Source organism: Saprolegnia parasitica, assembly GCF_000151545.1.
Source record: "Saprolegnia parasitica CBS 223.65 unplaced genomic scaffold supercont2.3, whole genome shotgun sequence".
Lineage (NCBI taxonomy): Eukaryota > Oomycota > Saprolegniomycetes > Saprolegniales > Saprolegniaceae > Saprolegnia > Saprolegnia parasitica.
The window spans coordinates 62,523-76,688 of record NW_012156397.1 but is presented as its reverse complement, the minus strand read 5'-3'; the positions used below and the strand labels follow the sequence as shown (position 1 = coordinate 76,688).

At 62.0% G+C, this 14,166-nt stretch overlaps 7 protein-coding genes across 7 annotated transcripts in view; 1 reads left to right on the top strand and 6 right to left on the bottom strand.

The window, feature by feature from the left end:
- Window positions 1-38: 38 nt before the first annotated feature.
- SPRG_01251 (hypothetical protein) lies at window positions 39-4,104 on the bottom strand (the record flags this gene model as incomplete). The annotated part of the gene is made up of 10 exons (XM_012339475.1): window positions 39-119; window positions 169-390; window positions 438-1,253; window positions 1,301-1,750; window positions 1,800-1,967; window positions 2,010-2,054; window positions 2,104-3,175; window positions 3,221-3,327; window positions 3,377-3,511; window positions 3,556-4,104. 10 exons carry the CDS (start codon window positions 4,102-4,104, stop codon window positions 39-41), a joined length of 3,645 nt encoding a protein of 1,214 aa, XP_012194865.1.
- Window positions 4,105-4,377: 273 nt separating this feature from the next.
- On the bottom strand, window positions 4,378-5,603 carry SPRG_01250 (hypothetical protein; the record flags this gene model as incomplete). Its single annotated transcript, XM_012339474.1, has 2 exons — window positions 4,378-4,862; window positions 4,919-5,603. 2 exons carry the CDS (start codon window positions 5,601-5,603, stop codon window positions 4,378-4,380), a joined length of 1,170 nt encoding a protein of 389 aa, XP_012194864.1.
- A 206-nt stretch (window positions 5,604-5,809) lies between these two features.
- On the bottom strand, window positions 5,810-7,157 carry SPRG_01249 (hypothetical protein). Its single transcript, XM_012339473.1, has one exon. The coding sequence runs from the start codon at window positions 7,151-7,153 to the stop codon at window positions 5,843-5,845; it is 1,311 nt and encodes a 436-aa protein (XP_012194863.1). The 5' UTR covers window positions 7,154-7,157; the 3' UTR covers window positions 5,810-5,842.
- A 214-nt stretch (window positions 7,158-7,371) lies between these two features.
- Window positions 7,372-10,277, bottom strand: SPRG_01248 (hypothetical protein). Its single transcript, XM_012339472.1, has 10 exons — window positions 10,116-10,277; window positions 9,579-10,071; window positions 9,086-9,538; window positions 8,937-9,044; window positions 8,749-8,892; window positions 8,440-8,699; window positions 8,182-8,387; window positions 8,036-8,134; window positions 7,612-7,991; window positions 7,372-7,563 (listed from the first exon to the last, which is right to left on the bottom strand). Exons 1-10 carry the CDS (start codon window positions 10,232-10,234, stop codon window positions 7,423-7,425), a joined length of 2,403 nt encoding a protein of 800 aa, XP_012194862.1. The 5' UTR covers window positions 10,235-10,277; the 3' UTR covers window positions 7,372-7,422.
- Window positions 10,278-10,752: 475 nt separating this feature from the next.
- On the top strand, window positions 10,753-11,262 carry SPRG_01247 (hypothetical protein; the record flags this gene model as incomplete). The annotated part of the gene is made up of 1 exon (XM_012339471.1): window positions 10,753-11,262. One exon carries the CDS (start codon window positions 10,753-10,755, stop codon window positions 11,260-11,262), a length of 510 nt encoding a protein of 169 aa, XP_012194861.1.
- Window positions 11,231-12,187, bottom strand: SPRG_01246 (hypothetical protein). Its single transcript, XM_012339470.1, has 3 exons — window positions 12,151-12,187; window positions 11,973-12,101; window positions 11,231-11,931 (listed from the first exon to the last, which is right to left on the bottom strand). The coding sequence occupies exons 1-3, from the start codon at window positions 12,170-12,172 to the stop codon at window positions 11,348-11,350; spliced, it is 735 nt and encodes a 244-aa protein (XP_012194860.1). The 5' UTR covers window positions 12,173-12,187; the 3' UTR covers window positions 11,231-11,347.
- A 275-nt stretch (window positions 12,188-12,462) lies between these two features.
- The window catches only part of SPRG_22066 (hypothetical protein), a gene marked incomplete at both ends in the record, with an annotated part of 3,950 nt that continues 2,246 nt past the window's right edge, over window positions 12,463-14,166 (bottom strand). Inside the window, 2 exons of the mRNA XM_012339940.1 lie at window positions 12,463-13,991; window positions 14,036-14,120. Coding sequence (XP_012195330.1) covers window positions 12,463-13,991; window positions 14,036-14,120 — 1,614 coding nt within the window. The remainder of the gene's footprint in view (window positions 13,992-14,035; window positions 14,121-14,166) is intronic.

Here is a 14,166-nt window from a genome sequence, read left to right as displayed (position 1 = left end):
CACTGTTCTCAGCAACAACAACAACAAATGTCACGAGACTACCCGAGAGCCAAGTCCCGATCGATGCGCGGCGCATGCATGATGACCGAGAGCATGTGATCGAGCTGGCGACCAAGCACCTACACCAAACGCAGACTCTAGGACGCTGGTGCGATGGAGACAACGTACCGGGCGTGCGTCCTGCGGGACCGTCGGCATGTGGAGCAGCGCTTTGATGGCCAGCGGATGTGCCTGCGCGTCAACGAGGTGCGAGAGGAGCGGCGTCGCGGCCATCACGAGCCGATCTTCGTCGCTGTCGTGTGTCCAGAGCGCCATCACATACTGCACTGCGAGCGGGACCACACTCGGCGCCAAGACGACCGACGACCCGCGGTACCACTCGTCGTATACCTACGCTCAATCGTCTACAGACAACACAAATACAGTGTCGTGACTACCCGCCACGATTGCAGCGCTTCATAGATAGCGTCCCGCTGCCGCGTCTGGTCGTCCGTAAAGCTGTAAATGTGTTGGAGAAGCGACGCGAGCTTGAGGAGCGGCCACGCCGTGATGACGCGAGGGTTCTGCAGCACGGCCAGCGTCAAGATTTCGACGGCGAGGTTGATGTTTGGCGCGTGCTGCACCGTTCGATTGGCCGCCACCAGATGGCGCAGCAGTGCGACCGCAACGTCTTTGAGCTGCACGGGGTGGGACCGCCGCGCGAACCGCAGCGCCTGGTCCGTGTTGCCGGCCTTGGCGGCCAGCAGCGCGAGGAAGGACCGAAATTGGTCGGGCGTCTGGCCCAAGAGCGAGCTCAAGCGCTGAGTCGTGTTCACGGCCGCTAGCGCCTCCGCAGACGCTGCAGGCGGTTTCGCGACCGTCACCACCTGCGTCACGCGTTTGCGCTTGAGCGACGGCGCCGGCGGCGTCAGGGACTTGACCCATGGCTGCAGCTGCGACTCGAGGAGCTCCGTGTGGCTGCCGTCGCGCTGGTACGTGCGCAGCGAGAGCGCGATGCCAAACTCCTTGAAGAGCGCCGCCATTTTTATCAGGTCACGGCGCAGGGGTAGCGTGATCGTCCGCTCCAAGAGCGCGTGGGGGCCGTCTTTCGCAGCGTCGTACTGCGTGAGGACGGCCGAGACGAATCCGAGCACGTAGCTGAGCGCGTGTCCCAGCGCATCCTTCTCGCCGTTGCGCTCGTAGGTCTCAAGGCGCAAGAGCCCAAACTGGACGACCTCGACGGCCACGGACCATCGCGTCGGCGTCGCGAGCGCCTGAGTCACGAGATAAACGCCAACCCAAATAAATTGCCTACCGGTACCTTGAGTGCCGCGAGAAGGCGGCCTTGCCGCTCGTCCGACCACGTCGACGCAAGAACGTTCTGAGAAAATTGCACGACGATGCGGTGCTCGTGGAGGTGCCGAAAGGCGCGTGCGAGCTGCAGCGCGTCGTCGAGTGCGGACGGCCGGTCAATCTGTCCGCAAATGAACCGGCAAAAGCGCGACGCAAACAGCGCGTCCGTGGCGAGGAACGGACGAAGACCGTACGCGACGCACATGTCCTGGAGCTCCATGACGCGCAGCTGCGCTTGGAGCTCGACGCGGCACAGGCTCGGCCACGTCCCCGCGTCGTGCGCCAGAGCCACAATCTCGGCGTCGTACGGCGCGCGGACGGCCTGCAGAAACGCCAAGGCTGCCGCCGCACGCTTCTCGACGCTCTCGATGCGCGGGATGAGCACGCGGCACCGGTGCGCCTCGGTCGTTTGCAATAGCTACGCGGCATTTCCAGTGCCGATACCAATGCGACGCGCAAGTACATACCTGGCTGCTCGTCGCCTTCTCCGCAATGTACTCGGTCAATACGTCGTCGAGGGAGACAGTGTCGCACAAGGCGAGGAGCGGCTGCACGTGGCAAGCGAGCTCTGACGCCATGAGGTCGGGCACAAGGACGCGGTCCAGCATGCTCATGGCAATCCCCGCCATACTGGCCTACGCAGATATCAGATCTCGACGGCGCATGCGACCGCGTACCATCTGGAAGGCGCGAAGCGAGAGATGAAACCCATGGACCTCGTCCTACACCGCGTTCAGTATCATCTTTCAAGCCATATTCGTCGCGTCGTACCAGGTAGGCGAGCTGCTGGAGCTGCACGTCGAGCGCGCGGAGGTCGTCGTGTGGCGACTGATGGCCGTCGCCATGGCGGGGCGGGTACCGCCAAAGGCGGTCTTTCGGGATACGCTGCGGTCGCAGAAGCTCGGTCCACGCCCGCGCTTCGTCGACGTCACCGTCGTCCGCCAAGGCCGTCGCGCGCTGCACGATCGCTGTTGTGAGGTCGTGCAGCGACACGCGATACTCCTCAAATGCTGGGAGGACGTCGTCGAGGATCCACGACCGCACCGTTTTTGCCGAGACATCACTCGGAAGGAGCTCGAGCGAGAAAGCGCGCACCAACTCGGTGCTCACGTGGCGACGCCAGAGCACTTGGAGCCGCGACAAGGCGCCCTGCGTGAGGAGCAGTCGCAGCACGTCGTCGAGCGGCGCCGACCGGAACGAAAGCCACGCGTCGAGTGCGATCGGGGCAACGTCGGGCGCACAGAGCAGTTGGAACGTCGTCCACTTGTACTGGACGCTCGCAATGCGCGCGAGGAGCGCCGCGTCGGCGAGTCCGTCTTGCTCGTCGTACGCCCAGCTCTCAAGTGCATCGAAGAGCGTGTCCATGTCTTCGCTGCGCGGAAACGTGAGCTCCAAAATGGCGGCAATCGCGTCTGGCGACGCCTGCACGTGCGTCCAGATCGCGAGCTGAAAGGACTCTGTCGACACCGCGTGGTTCGGGTCTTGCATTGCATCGCAGAGTTGCTGGAGAGGCGAGACGCCCAAGGGTGCGAGCGGCGCCTGCTGCTGGAAGACGCGGTATGTTTCGATGACATTTTCGCTCGTCATCCCGATCAAGAGAAGGTCCGGACCGCACGGGACCAGCACGCTCTTGCGTCGGCCAGGACACGCGATCGACGTGCAGCTTGTCACGTCGCTAGTCGAGCGCCACGGCCCTCGGTACTGCAGCGAGACGACCTGAACCGTCACGGTCGTCGTATTCGTCTTGCAGGCGACGGCGAGGCTCCAAGGAGAGAGCGCGCAGGCTGCGGCGATGTTCTCGACGGGCAACTCGTGCAGGAAGGTCAGCGTCGCAGCGTCCCACCTGCACACATCGCCATGAGCGTTTCTCGAGAAGCGACAAGAGTACCATGTGATGCAAGAGGACGATACGACCACGAGGAACTGCGCGTCGTCGCTCAGGTGCAGGTGCAGAACGGGCCCGGTCGTCGACGCTATTGTCACGCTGCTATCGCGCTAGCGTTCTATGAGCCTCCAGTACTCCAATTCGAGCTCTGGCACGTACGATGAACGAGTGTGAAACCTTGTTGGGGTCGCCGGGCGCCGGAACGAGTCCCGAAGTCCACCGAGAGACGACGGCCTGACCGTGGTTGGCGACAAACACCGTCGTGGACCCGTTGGGGTTGCGCGCCAGTTGCATCTACGCCCATGTTGGTCAAGAAAAGCGCGATGGGCAACCTGTACCATGGACGAGCGCTCCGCATGCGTCTGAGCGCCCACGGCAGCCATGCGCAGTCGGACCTTCTGGAAGAGCGTTGGGAGGGCCGGCGGCGGGTCCACGGCGAGGTCGTTCAAGTCGACGTCCTCGACCGCGATGAGCTTTCCGCTGCGTAAAAGTACGAATATGTCGAGGAGCGTTCCATCGCGCACGGCCATCTGCGCTTGCGTAATGGGGTCGTCCTTGGCAATGGGGTACGTAAGGAGCACCGTGCACTCGTCGCCGTCGCCGACGCGGGCGAGCTGCACGGACCCGTCGAGCAGACCTCGCAGCTCCAGCTCCATGGAGCCATGTACGATCGTCGAGATGCAGGTCACGGCCGCGCAGCGCTCCCATCGCGACGCGTCCAGACCCATTTCGACGCAGCGGCTTGAACCTCCGTCGGCGCCGGACATGGCGAGGAGCATGCGCGGGCGTCGGCCTGCGTCGAGGAGGAAGCAGTGGTTCATGTGCATGGGGTCGTCCCCTTCCTCGCGGAAGGCCTCCATGCGCTCGTGGCCGTACGTCGCTTCCATCGTCCGCGCCTCGGCGCTCCTCAGGTGCGAAAAGGTTCGAATTTCAGCCAATCAGCGCGCGCGGCCGATGGCGCGAACGACCTCCACTTTCGGATCGGATAAATGCACGCAACTTTTGGCTCCCTTCACCAAGGCGCGGCCACCACCGCGAGCAGCCAAGGTCCAGTCCTAACGCGCTTTCCTCGCCTGCTCATAGTCGAGGTGCTGTACTAAGAGAAGCGACTGGGATCATCACGTTCATTCTTTCTCCATCTTCGCATGGAACCCATGACGCTACACTTGCACACACTCGGCAAACTCGGGCGCCTCGATGAGCGTCCCTAGGAGGCGCTCGGCCTGCTCGCGCGGTCGTGGCGATGCGAGGTTGGCGACAAGAAAGAGCTCGGGGCTCACGCTCGCTCGGTGGAGGTGTCGGCGCACCCTCTGGTACTTGGCCAGCGTCTCCATGACGCCCATGGCGCGGACCTTCTGGTCGTCGTCGCCACTCGGGTCCGAGAGAAGCGCCACGATCGCCTTGAAGATCTCGCTGGACACGAGGTCGGGCGCATGCTCGTCGGCGCTGTCGTGGCGTGCGAGCTCCTCCAAGAGCGCGGTCACCCTCTCCTTCTCAGCGCCTTTCGCGATGAGCTGCACGAGGCCGTTGACGCCGTTGCGGACGAGGACGGTCTCAGGCGCGGCCGGCATGAAGCTCTTGAGGAGCTCGAGGCTCGAGCCAATGATGGCGGCCGGGTGCTTGGTAAGAAACTCGGTCACGATCGCTGTGCCCCGCGCTTTGGCGGTGTCTCGGTCTGGATCTGGTCGATGCTCATAGAACGCTTCTCGCTCACGGGCGAGAGCAAGTGCCCGTAGAGCATCGCGCGGTACTGCGATACGCTCGCCAGAAAGTGGAGGCACTCGAGCGTCAGCGGAATGCTGTCGGATGTCGATGGCTCCCAGAGGTTGCGCAAGAGACTGCGAAGGCGCTCGATGAGCTCCGACGTCCGCGTTGGGTCGTCGTGGAGACACCCAAGCGCAAAGAGGATGCGCAGCGCGTTCTTGCGCTCGAGGACGACCAGAGACGTGTCTGCGTGCAAGCCGACGGCGCCGCGGATGTCGGGCACGCCTCTCCGCTCGGTTGTTGCGAACCGCTCCAAGTGATGCAGCACCTCGAGCGACGGGCTCGCTTCGTCGAGCGTTTGGTCCCGCAGCATGTGGTGGAGGAGGGCAGGCACACCGCCTTGGGCGATGACAGTATCCATCGCAGCGGCATTCCTACCGACGACAGCCGAGAGCTCGTCGATGGCTCTCGCAGCTTCCTGCGCCGTCCCCGAGAGCAAGCTGCGCGACCACGACTGCGCAACCTCGGCGCTGATGCTCGGCGGACAGCTGACGACCGGCGGCAGTTGTCGGCTCTCGGCGCGAGCTAGCAGCTTTGTGGATTGAGTGCGACTCGGACTCGATGGCTCGAGCGTGTCGGCCACAAGACTGCATTCTGCGCGGCTGGACGGGCGGATCATCATGGTCGCGTTGAGTGGTGGCGAGCTATTCGATGAATGAGACTCGCAACGGCGCGCGACGGTTGCAACGTGTCGGTTGACCGCGTTGGTCTCTCCACCTCGATGCGTCATCGCACCTCCCACCCCCCTTGTAATACCTGTAGAGGTTTGTCTGGTTGGAACCTCCTGGTGACACCAGCCCACAGCCGATTCATCGTATAGCAACGTGTACATCATCAAGTGTATGGTATTTAATGGAGAGCCTACGTCGTGGGCTTGACGTACTCGTGAAAGTCGGGGTGCTCCATGAGCTCGTTGAGGAGGCGCTCGGCCACGTCGCGGCAGCGCGAAGACCCGAGGTTCGCGATGAGGTAGAGCTCGGGACTGATGCTCGCGTTGTGCAAGTGACGCCGCGCCATCGATGAGCGCACGAGCTTTTCGGTGACGAGCATGACGCGGACCTTTTGCCCGTCGTCCCCATGCGGGTTCTTGATGACGCCGACAAGCGCCACGCAGAGGAGAGCGCCGCAGCGGTTGACGCTCTTCTGAGCCTCGTCGCTTGGCTCTTGAAAAAACGGCTCCAGGACCAGCGCCACTTGAGTTCGGTGGACGTCGCTACCTTTCGCAATGAGCTGCACGAGGCCGTGGACGCCGTTGCGAACGACGTCGGGCGCCTCGTGCGACCCGCTCACGAGTCGCTTGAGGAACCCGAGACCCGACTCGAGCAACGAGCTCGGGCGGCGTTGCGACACGAGCTCCGTGAGCAGAGAGGACGACCGGCGCTTCCGCCTGAGCTGGGGTTCTTGGTTTTCATTTTCCGAGACGGATTGCCGCCGCTTCTCGACAGTCACGGTCGAGAGCACGTGGGCGAGCGCTTCTCGGTAGGCCGGGACGTTGGCTACCATGACCATCGTCTCGAGGCTCTCGAGCACGTTCTCCGGCGCCTGCGGGCTCCAGAGATCGCGCACGAGATCGCCGAGGTACCCGTGGATCTGCGTCAAGAGACTCGGTGGCGCCCTTGCGCCTGGAGGATATGGCTGCGCGTATGCAAACGAGAGGAAAACGCGGAGAGCGTTCCGGCGTTCGAGCACCACGCGCCCATACGCGAGGCTGCTCGCGACGCGGTCGAGCACGTTCGGTGCATTCTCTCGCTGCGTCATCGCGAAGACGAAGAAGCGGAAGAGCGTCTGAAGGGACCGCGCCGTCTCGCTGAGCGCCGTGTCGCGCACCACAAAGTGGACGAGCGCGGAAACGCAACCGTGGGCAATAAGAAAGTCGACGGCACTCGCGTCGTTGGCGCTCAAAATCGCATGCATTTCGGCGACCGCCGCGTGCGCTTCTTTGACTGTTCCCGAAAGCAGGTGCCGCGCCCACGTTTGCACGCTCTCCATCGTGAGCACATGCTTGGTGTGCTTGCTAGAAGCGAGCGTCGTGACCGAGAGGAGCGTGCCCCGGGGCGAGCTCGTTGTCGTTTTCTCAACCGGTCGCCAAGACTTTTGCTTGGACAAGATCGAGCGCTGCGACGCCTGCTTCTGGAGACTCTGCGGCGTGCTCGGGCGGTCGGGCGACTCCATTGCGTCAACTTTGATTGTGAGAAAAAGGCGCTTCCCGCGTCTAAATCGAGCGCAACGAACGGAACACCCGCCAAAATAAGTTGGCAATGTGCACCGCAGGTTAATATATATATCACAGACACGAATATTTATATATCACAAATGCGTGAAGTGACGCATCCAACGCCACAGGCGGCCTCGACCCTCACAAATATGGATGGGAACTCCGTGAGGGGCTAGGGTGCATAAGGGGTAGGGTGTCCCTCTGTTCGTATTTACTACAAGGGAATCTACTTTTGTCGAAGCAAGGCGTCGAGGGCGACGGCAAACATCGTCTCTTGGAACGAGCGCACGTTGCTCTTGAGGCGATGGAGGCAGTCCTTGACGCTGGCCGCGTTCCGGCTGTTGCTCACGTGGAGCTGCTGCAAGAACTAGCTCGGCGCTCTCACCACGTGTCCTCAAATACTATAAGAGCATACCTGTGCGATCGCTTGCTGCTGCGGCGCGGCGTCTTTCGCCGCGCAAATCCGCTCGAGCGTCGCGCCCATCGCGTCGTGCGAGAGGACGTCCAAGCTCGGCGACGAGTAAAACGAGACGACCGAGAGGATCGCGACGCCCACGTCGCACGTGGTTGCTGCTTCCAGCGACGCGATCACGAGCTGCTGCACCTGACCAAACACGCTGTTCAGCTGCTCGGGCTGCGACTTGGCGAGGTCTTCGAGGCACGCGTGCAGCACGACGACCGTCGCTTCCGACGGCAGCCGGCTCGTCTCGTGGTCGAAACCGAGCTGCTTGGCGATCGCGAGCGCGTCCCAAACGCCCCGCACCGACACCAAGTGGTACACGGCGCCGGACGCCCCTACGCATACGCTGGATGCACGCCCGCGAGGCGCAGCAGAGTACCGGTGACGGGCAAGCTCGCCACGTCGTCCGCGCTCTCCTGCACGAGGTCCGAGAGCATCGGCAACGGCAGACTCAAGAGCACGTCCGTGTAGTTGGCGACTAGATACGTATCTCGTCGACGCATCCAGACGCACACAAGTACGTACGTAGCTCAGGGTACCGCACATGCAGCTTGGCGACGTGCACGAGGCCGAGGCGCCGGAGGTTCAAGGACGCAGATGGCGTGAACTCGCGCTCGAGCAGCGCCAAACACATGTCCACATGACACTCGACGGCTGGCGGCGCCGTCGAGAGTGTTGCAAAATGCAGCACGGACGTGACGACCAGCAGCATTTGGGCCCGGACTTCCCACCTACGCGACCCGCAATTCGGCAATTGAGAAAGAAATATGGGAGAACGTCTACCAGGTCGATCGGAGGCTGAACGCGAGCAAGCGAGGGACGAGATCCAGGGCGAAATGCGGTGCCGACACCAAAAACTGCGGCAGCATCGAGATGCACGCGGCGCGGAGCTTCTCGCAGGCCATGTCGAGGCCGATGCAGCAGTAGTAATAATACAAGTCGGCGAGCGTGTCGTCCATCTCGGTCTCGAGCCCCAAGAGGAGCGCGAGGCAGTGGATAAACACCTGCATGTTGGGCAAGCCTTCGCGCAGCCGCTTGATCGTCTAAACATAGTATTGCTCAACAAGGTATTGCACACATGCGAGCGCAAACTTGGATGTGGGCGACGACTTTGGTCGATCCGAATGCGTAGATAACTCGCAGAATCGCATGCCGCTTCGTACTGGACGACACGAGAATCGACGAGAGCTGCGGCAGCGCGTAGTCGGACAAGGCGATCGCAGCGGCCGCCGGGTCCTACGCACCGCGTTGCATCGGATAAATGGCGAGCGGCGGCTTACGCGCTTGGTGCAGAGCGCGCCGAGGGTCGTCCAGAGCTGCACGCTCGCCGTAAAGATCGGGTTGTCGTCGCCAAAGTCGCGTAGAAAGGGCACCAAAAGCCCAGCAAACTAGAGACATTGAGATCCCGCGCGATGCAGAGAGCGTGCACCTTCCAAAAGTCTTTCGGGGAGTCCAAGAGCACGTTGGCGAGGACGCTGCCGGGGTCCACGAGGTCCCGAAACACGTCGGCCGCGTCATCGTCGCTGACGACGCCACCAGCACTCACGACGCTCAAGAAGGCATCGAACCGGTCCTTCCGAGCGTCCAACTGCGTTAAAATCGACGTGCCTGTGAGCTTGCGCGTGATGTACTCGTTGAGGAGGTCCTTGAGACGACGCTTTGGCGGCTTCTCGCCGAGCTCGAGGCCGTCGACGTCGGCGCCGTAGCCGTACTCGGCGTTGCTGGCGTTGACCGTCATGGCCGCCGAGGCTTCGCGCGTGGCGCGCAGGTGCGCGAGGTTGAAGTTGCGGTCGTCAATGGTTTTGATCTGCACCTCCTTGACGACGGCTTGCGTGATCACGGGCGATTCTTCGCCGAGTACTTTTTGGTTACGGGGGCGCACCTAGAAAAGGTGAGAATCGCGTGCTGGATCTGGTTCGCACCAGTTTGGACTCGGTGGACGAAGGGCCGTAGCGCTCCAGATCATTGAGTCGGTCCAGCTGCAGCGTTTCTTCGTGACGTGCGTGGACACTCCGCACCTTTTGCCCCATCTGGAGCTCGTCCGTCGTCTCGGCAAACTCGGGCCCGCGCATCTTTTCTCGAATGAGCGCGGACCCCGTCGGCTTGGCGTACGGCGGAATGTCCTCTTCGACTGGGCGCGGATGCACCTGCTGCAGCTCTCGCTTGGTCAAGCACTGGTAGAGCTTCCCGAGGTACGTGACGGCCGCGCCGTTCTCGCAGTGCATGACGGCGTCGGCCTCGGACTTGCCGCCGACGAGCTCAAAGTCGGGGACCTTGGCCATGAAGCGCAGGAGCTGGTCCCAGTTGTCCTTCTTGACCTTGAGGCCGATGCCGTTGTCGAACGAATGCATGCTGATATCCTTGTCGTAGTAGCGCGAGAGGATCTCAGCAATAAGAAACCCATTGGAAAAGTCCCTACGACGATGATACAACGATGCAGACAGTGACGTGGAGCGCACCGCTTGATGTTCTTGAGCGAGTAGGCCAGGTCGAGGCTCTGGAGCCACCGGAGGAGCTCGCGGTTGAGCTTGTTGGCACCCGCTGGCGCCACCGCACCGGTTGAGCCCGGGCTCGTCATCGCGTGCGAGTAAATTTAGACCCGAAACCTCTCGAGTGAATCCCACTAGCAGCAGAATACCATTCTGCAATTGCCTTAATTCAATGTACACCCAAGTGCTGGTTGACGACGCATGAGCAAGACGCTGGATCTGGACCAATCTGGACACCGAGGTATCGAACCGGCAACGTGAAGCGGCCTCGACAACACACTGTACATTGGCGCCAACGCCGTCTGGAATACACGCTTGGGATTGGCTGAAATTCAAATCCTAGCGCCAAATACACTGGAATCCATGTTGGTTGAAGTAGTATGTTTCAACCAAAAGCTATCGAGCAAGGACTCTTGTATAGACGGAACAGTATTAGCCGTCATCGGATGGACTCTTGGACCAGCGATCCTCCGATCGCGTCTGAGCAGCAGCCATTGATTCCAACTGCACTTCAACAATCGGTCTCCCGTTCGCGCGCAGCTGCGGCCGTATCCGGACATCCCGTTTCAAAATCGGTTCGTATCCGGTAAAGTGACGCAGGTTGATGATGGACGACGCGGGCTTGACGACGGTCCGCGCCGCCTGCCCACGGACGCAGTGGGTACCGGACGGCGCCCGCGCCTCCTGCATCGGCTGCGCCAAGGCCTTTTACCTCCTCCGCCGACGCCACCATTGCCGCGTCTGCGGCGACATTGTCTGCGGTCGCTGCCGCCGCACCGTCTACCTCCTCAACACGACATCCAACGTCGGCCACGCATGTCCCGGCTGCGCCTCGGCGCCCGAGATGGAGGCGATGACGCGCAGTATGGAGCGGCCGCCAGCGACGAAGGCGCTCGGAGCTACGACGTGGGGTGACCTCCAGGTGGCGGCGACCGAGTGCGCGATCTGCATCGAGCCCTACCGAGACGTGCGCGAGCTCGTCGCGCAGCTGCCATGCAAGCACGTCTTCCACACTCGCTGCATTGACCCATGGCTGGCCGGCCACGACGCCTGTCCGCTCTGTCGTCGCCACGTGTCCCTGCGTCTCGAGGTCATGCGCCAGTATCTCTCCTTTTAACTTAAAACGCTCTCATCTCAAGACGTCCACTCGATGGATACGAGAGGGGAATGTAGACAGAGGTCCTTCATCGATCCCAGCACTCTTAGAGAGACGGCATGGCGAGCGCTTGGCGCACCTTGGCGCGCAGCGCGGCGCTGTACGTGTAGAGGTGCATGCACTCGGCGTACCGGTCGGCTTGGAGCTGCATCTTGTACTTCAAAGTGGCGTCCATGGCTGCCGCCAACTCGTCGTATTCGGGCGTGCCGGGCCGCGCGATTTGCAGCGACGTCCGCAGTTCTTCTTCGTTGGCTTCGCTCACCTCGTAATGCGACGCCATGCGCTCGAGCTTCTTATACGAGTTGGCGCCGAGCGCCGCAATGTTGAGGAGCGTCCCGGGTTCCACGGTCGCCAAGCGCTGGCGCAGCACGGGTGACCGCGCAAAGACGCCTGCGAGCAGCTCGTCACGCGCCTCCATGAGCTCATTGACGTTCGTCTGCAGACTCTCCATGCGCGCATTGAACGCCACGACGCCGCCCGCGCTTGCTGGCGTCAGCGACTCGGATGTCGTGAGAAACTCGGCGTGGGCGTCGAGCGTCTTCTTGTTGACTGCGTTGAAGGCCTCGAACGCGATGATTTCGCGCGCCTCAGAGGCTTCGACCGTCGGCGGCGGCGGCGCCTCGCAGACGACTAGGACCACGTCAGGCGTCGTTGCGGTGGCGAGGACGTACGTGGCGTTGTCGTGTGCCCACGCACCGTGGCGACGCTCGCGTGGAGGTGGGTCCAGCACGGACTGCAGAGCTTGGCATCGCACGGGTTGCAGAGCACGGCGGCCTGGCGCTCTCTGCAGAGTTGGCACACTACACGGAGCGCGGCCTCAGCGGACCGGCGCGGCAGTCGCGGAAGTACCTTCGGGTGCGTCACTGCCCATCGCGCTGCAATAATTTCAACTGGCCGGCGGGGTCGGCCAGGTCCATTTCTGATTGGTTGAAATTGCGATCGTCGTGTAATTGGTTGAAATTGGATTCTAGCGTCCTGGGATTGGACAGCTGGCACCAATTCAACAGATATTCAAATGATACTGATGCCCCGAGCTTCAACTAACTCGCTCGAGCTCCGTGGTGTTGGTACCAGCCCACTCGTCCGACACCTCGTTTTATACATTGGAAGCACGACTGTTTAAGCTATCATTCGTTTATCCCAATCGCGGAGACCATGTCTTTACTGGATACGAGGACTCGCCTCCTTGTCGGGCTCCATGGCAGTCGACAGATGCGGCTTGTCGTCAAACAAACTGTCTTCGACGGCGGGAAAGGCGGTGCCGTAGTCGTCGTCGTCGTCCGTGTCGCGCTCCATCTCGGTCTCGGGCGATTCGTCTCCGATGCAGATCTCGTAGGCGTCGCTGACGGCGTCCATTTCGTACGTTCGGTCGTCTCGCTCGGGTTGTGTCATCGACCCCGCCTCGTCCGTGCTCGCATCACCCGTTGGCCTGACATCAGTTGCATTGCTCTCGTAGTAGCCGTACGTCGAAGTGTCGTAGCCAGCAGGCTGCGAGTGGTCGTACGCCGTGCCCTGAGACGTTTCGTAGACAGTAGGCTCTGTGGGCTGCGAGTAGTCGTAGCCAGCGTATTGGGAGGCGTCGTAGCCAGTGTACTGCGAAGGATCGTAGACCGAGGCGTCGTAGCCGGTGTATTGGGAGGCATCGTAGCCAGTGTACTGAGATCCGTCGTAGCCAGTGTATTGGGAGGCATCGTAGCCAGTGTACTGGGAAGGTTCGTAGCCAGCGTATTGGGAGGCTTCGTAGCCTGCGTACTGAGATGCGTCGTAGGCTGTATCTTGGAAAGTGCTGTCAACTGCGTACTCGGATGTGTCGTACACAATGTACTGAGAGGCGTCGTACGGAGTCGAGTTGGTGGTGGCAAGCGACGTAGGATCGCAGGCGGGGTCATAAATAGCGTCCTCGGAAGCACCGTCGTCGGTGGTCCCTTTCTCGTAGTATGTTTCTTCGAGCAGCGGTGCGGCGTTTGGCTCGATGCGAATGTCGTACTCGGTGTTGTCTTGCGCCATTACCAACGGCTCTGCGGCCTCTTGCTCGAGCAAAACATCGTTCGCGTCCGGGTCGAGATGCGAGATCTCAACGCTCAAAGCGTCCTCTTCCATCGCGCAGGGCGTTGGGACGTCGTCGGGCGCAGATGCCGTCGACGACAGTATCTCGTCTGCCGCATACTCACACGGACCTGAGACGCCAGGCTCCGAGTCGTCTGTTGCTTTTCCACCGCTCGTAGGGTCGTCTCTCGATGCGTCGTTGGTGCTCATCGCGGCGCCGTCGTGCATCTCCGGGGGCAGAGTGACGAGAGTCGGGCTACGGGGCTCTGCTGCTTCTGGCGGCAGCTCGTCCTCGACAGAGACGCTTGGCGCGAGACAGCCTGCGTCATCGACGACGTCCTTGGTTACGTCAACCTCGTCGGTCGGGCCGTCGTGAGGCACATCCTTGTCGCGGGCGAACGGCTCGTCGTAGCGGAGGTACATGCTGTGGATGTCGGTGCTCTCGGCCATGAGCTCGTGGAGGCGAATGTAAGACGTGGACGCGGCCTGGGGTCCGCGCGTGGACGGCGCCGCGCGACGCAGCAGCTCTGCGCAGCCACGCTGCCCCGCCGCAGTGGCCTCGTCGAGGGCCGTGTGCCAGTCCGTGTTGTGCAGCGATGTGTCGCAACCGAGGTTGAGCAAGTGCTGCAAAAGCTTTTGGTTGCCTACGCAGTTTTGATGACATCGCCTTCGCCTTCGCCGAACGCACCAGCGATCGCGGTCCAGTGCAAGGGCGTATCGCCTCGGGCGTCCCCGGCGTTCAAGTCGGCCTTGCACGAGCGCAGTAGACTCGCCTACCTCACATATGTATCAAGTTGATACATATATGCATCCAAATAC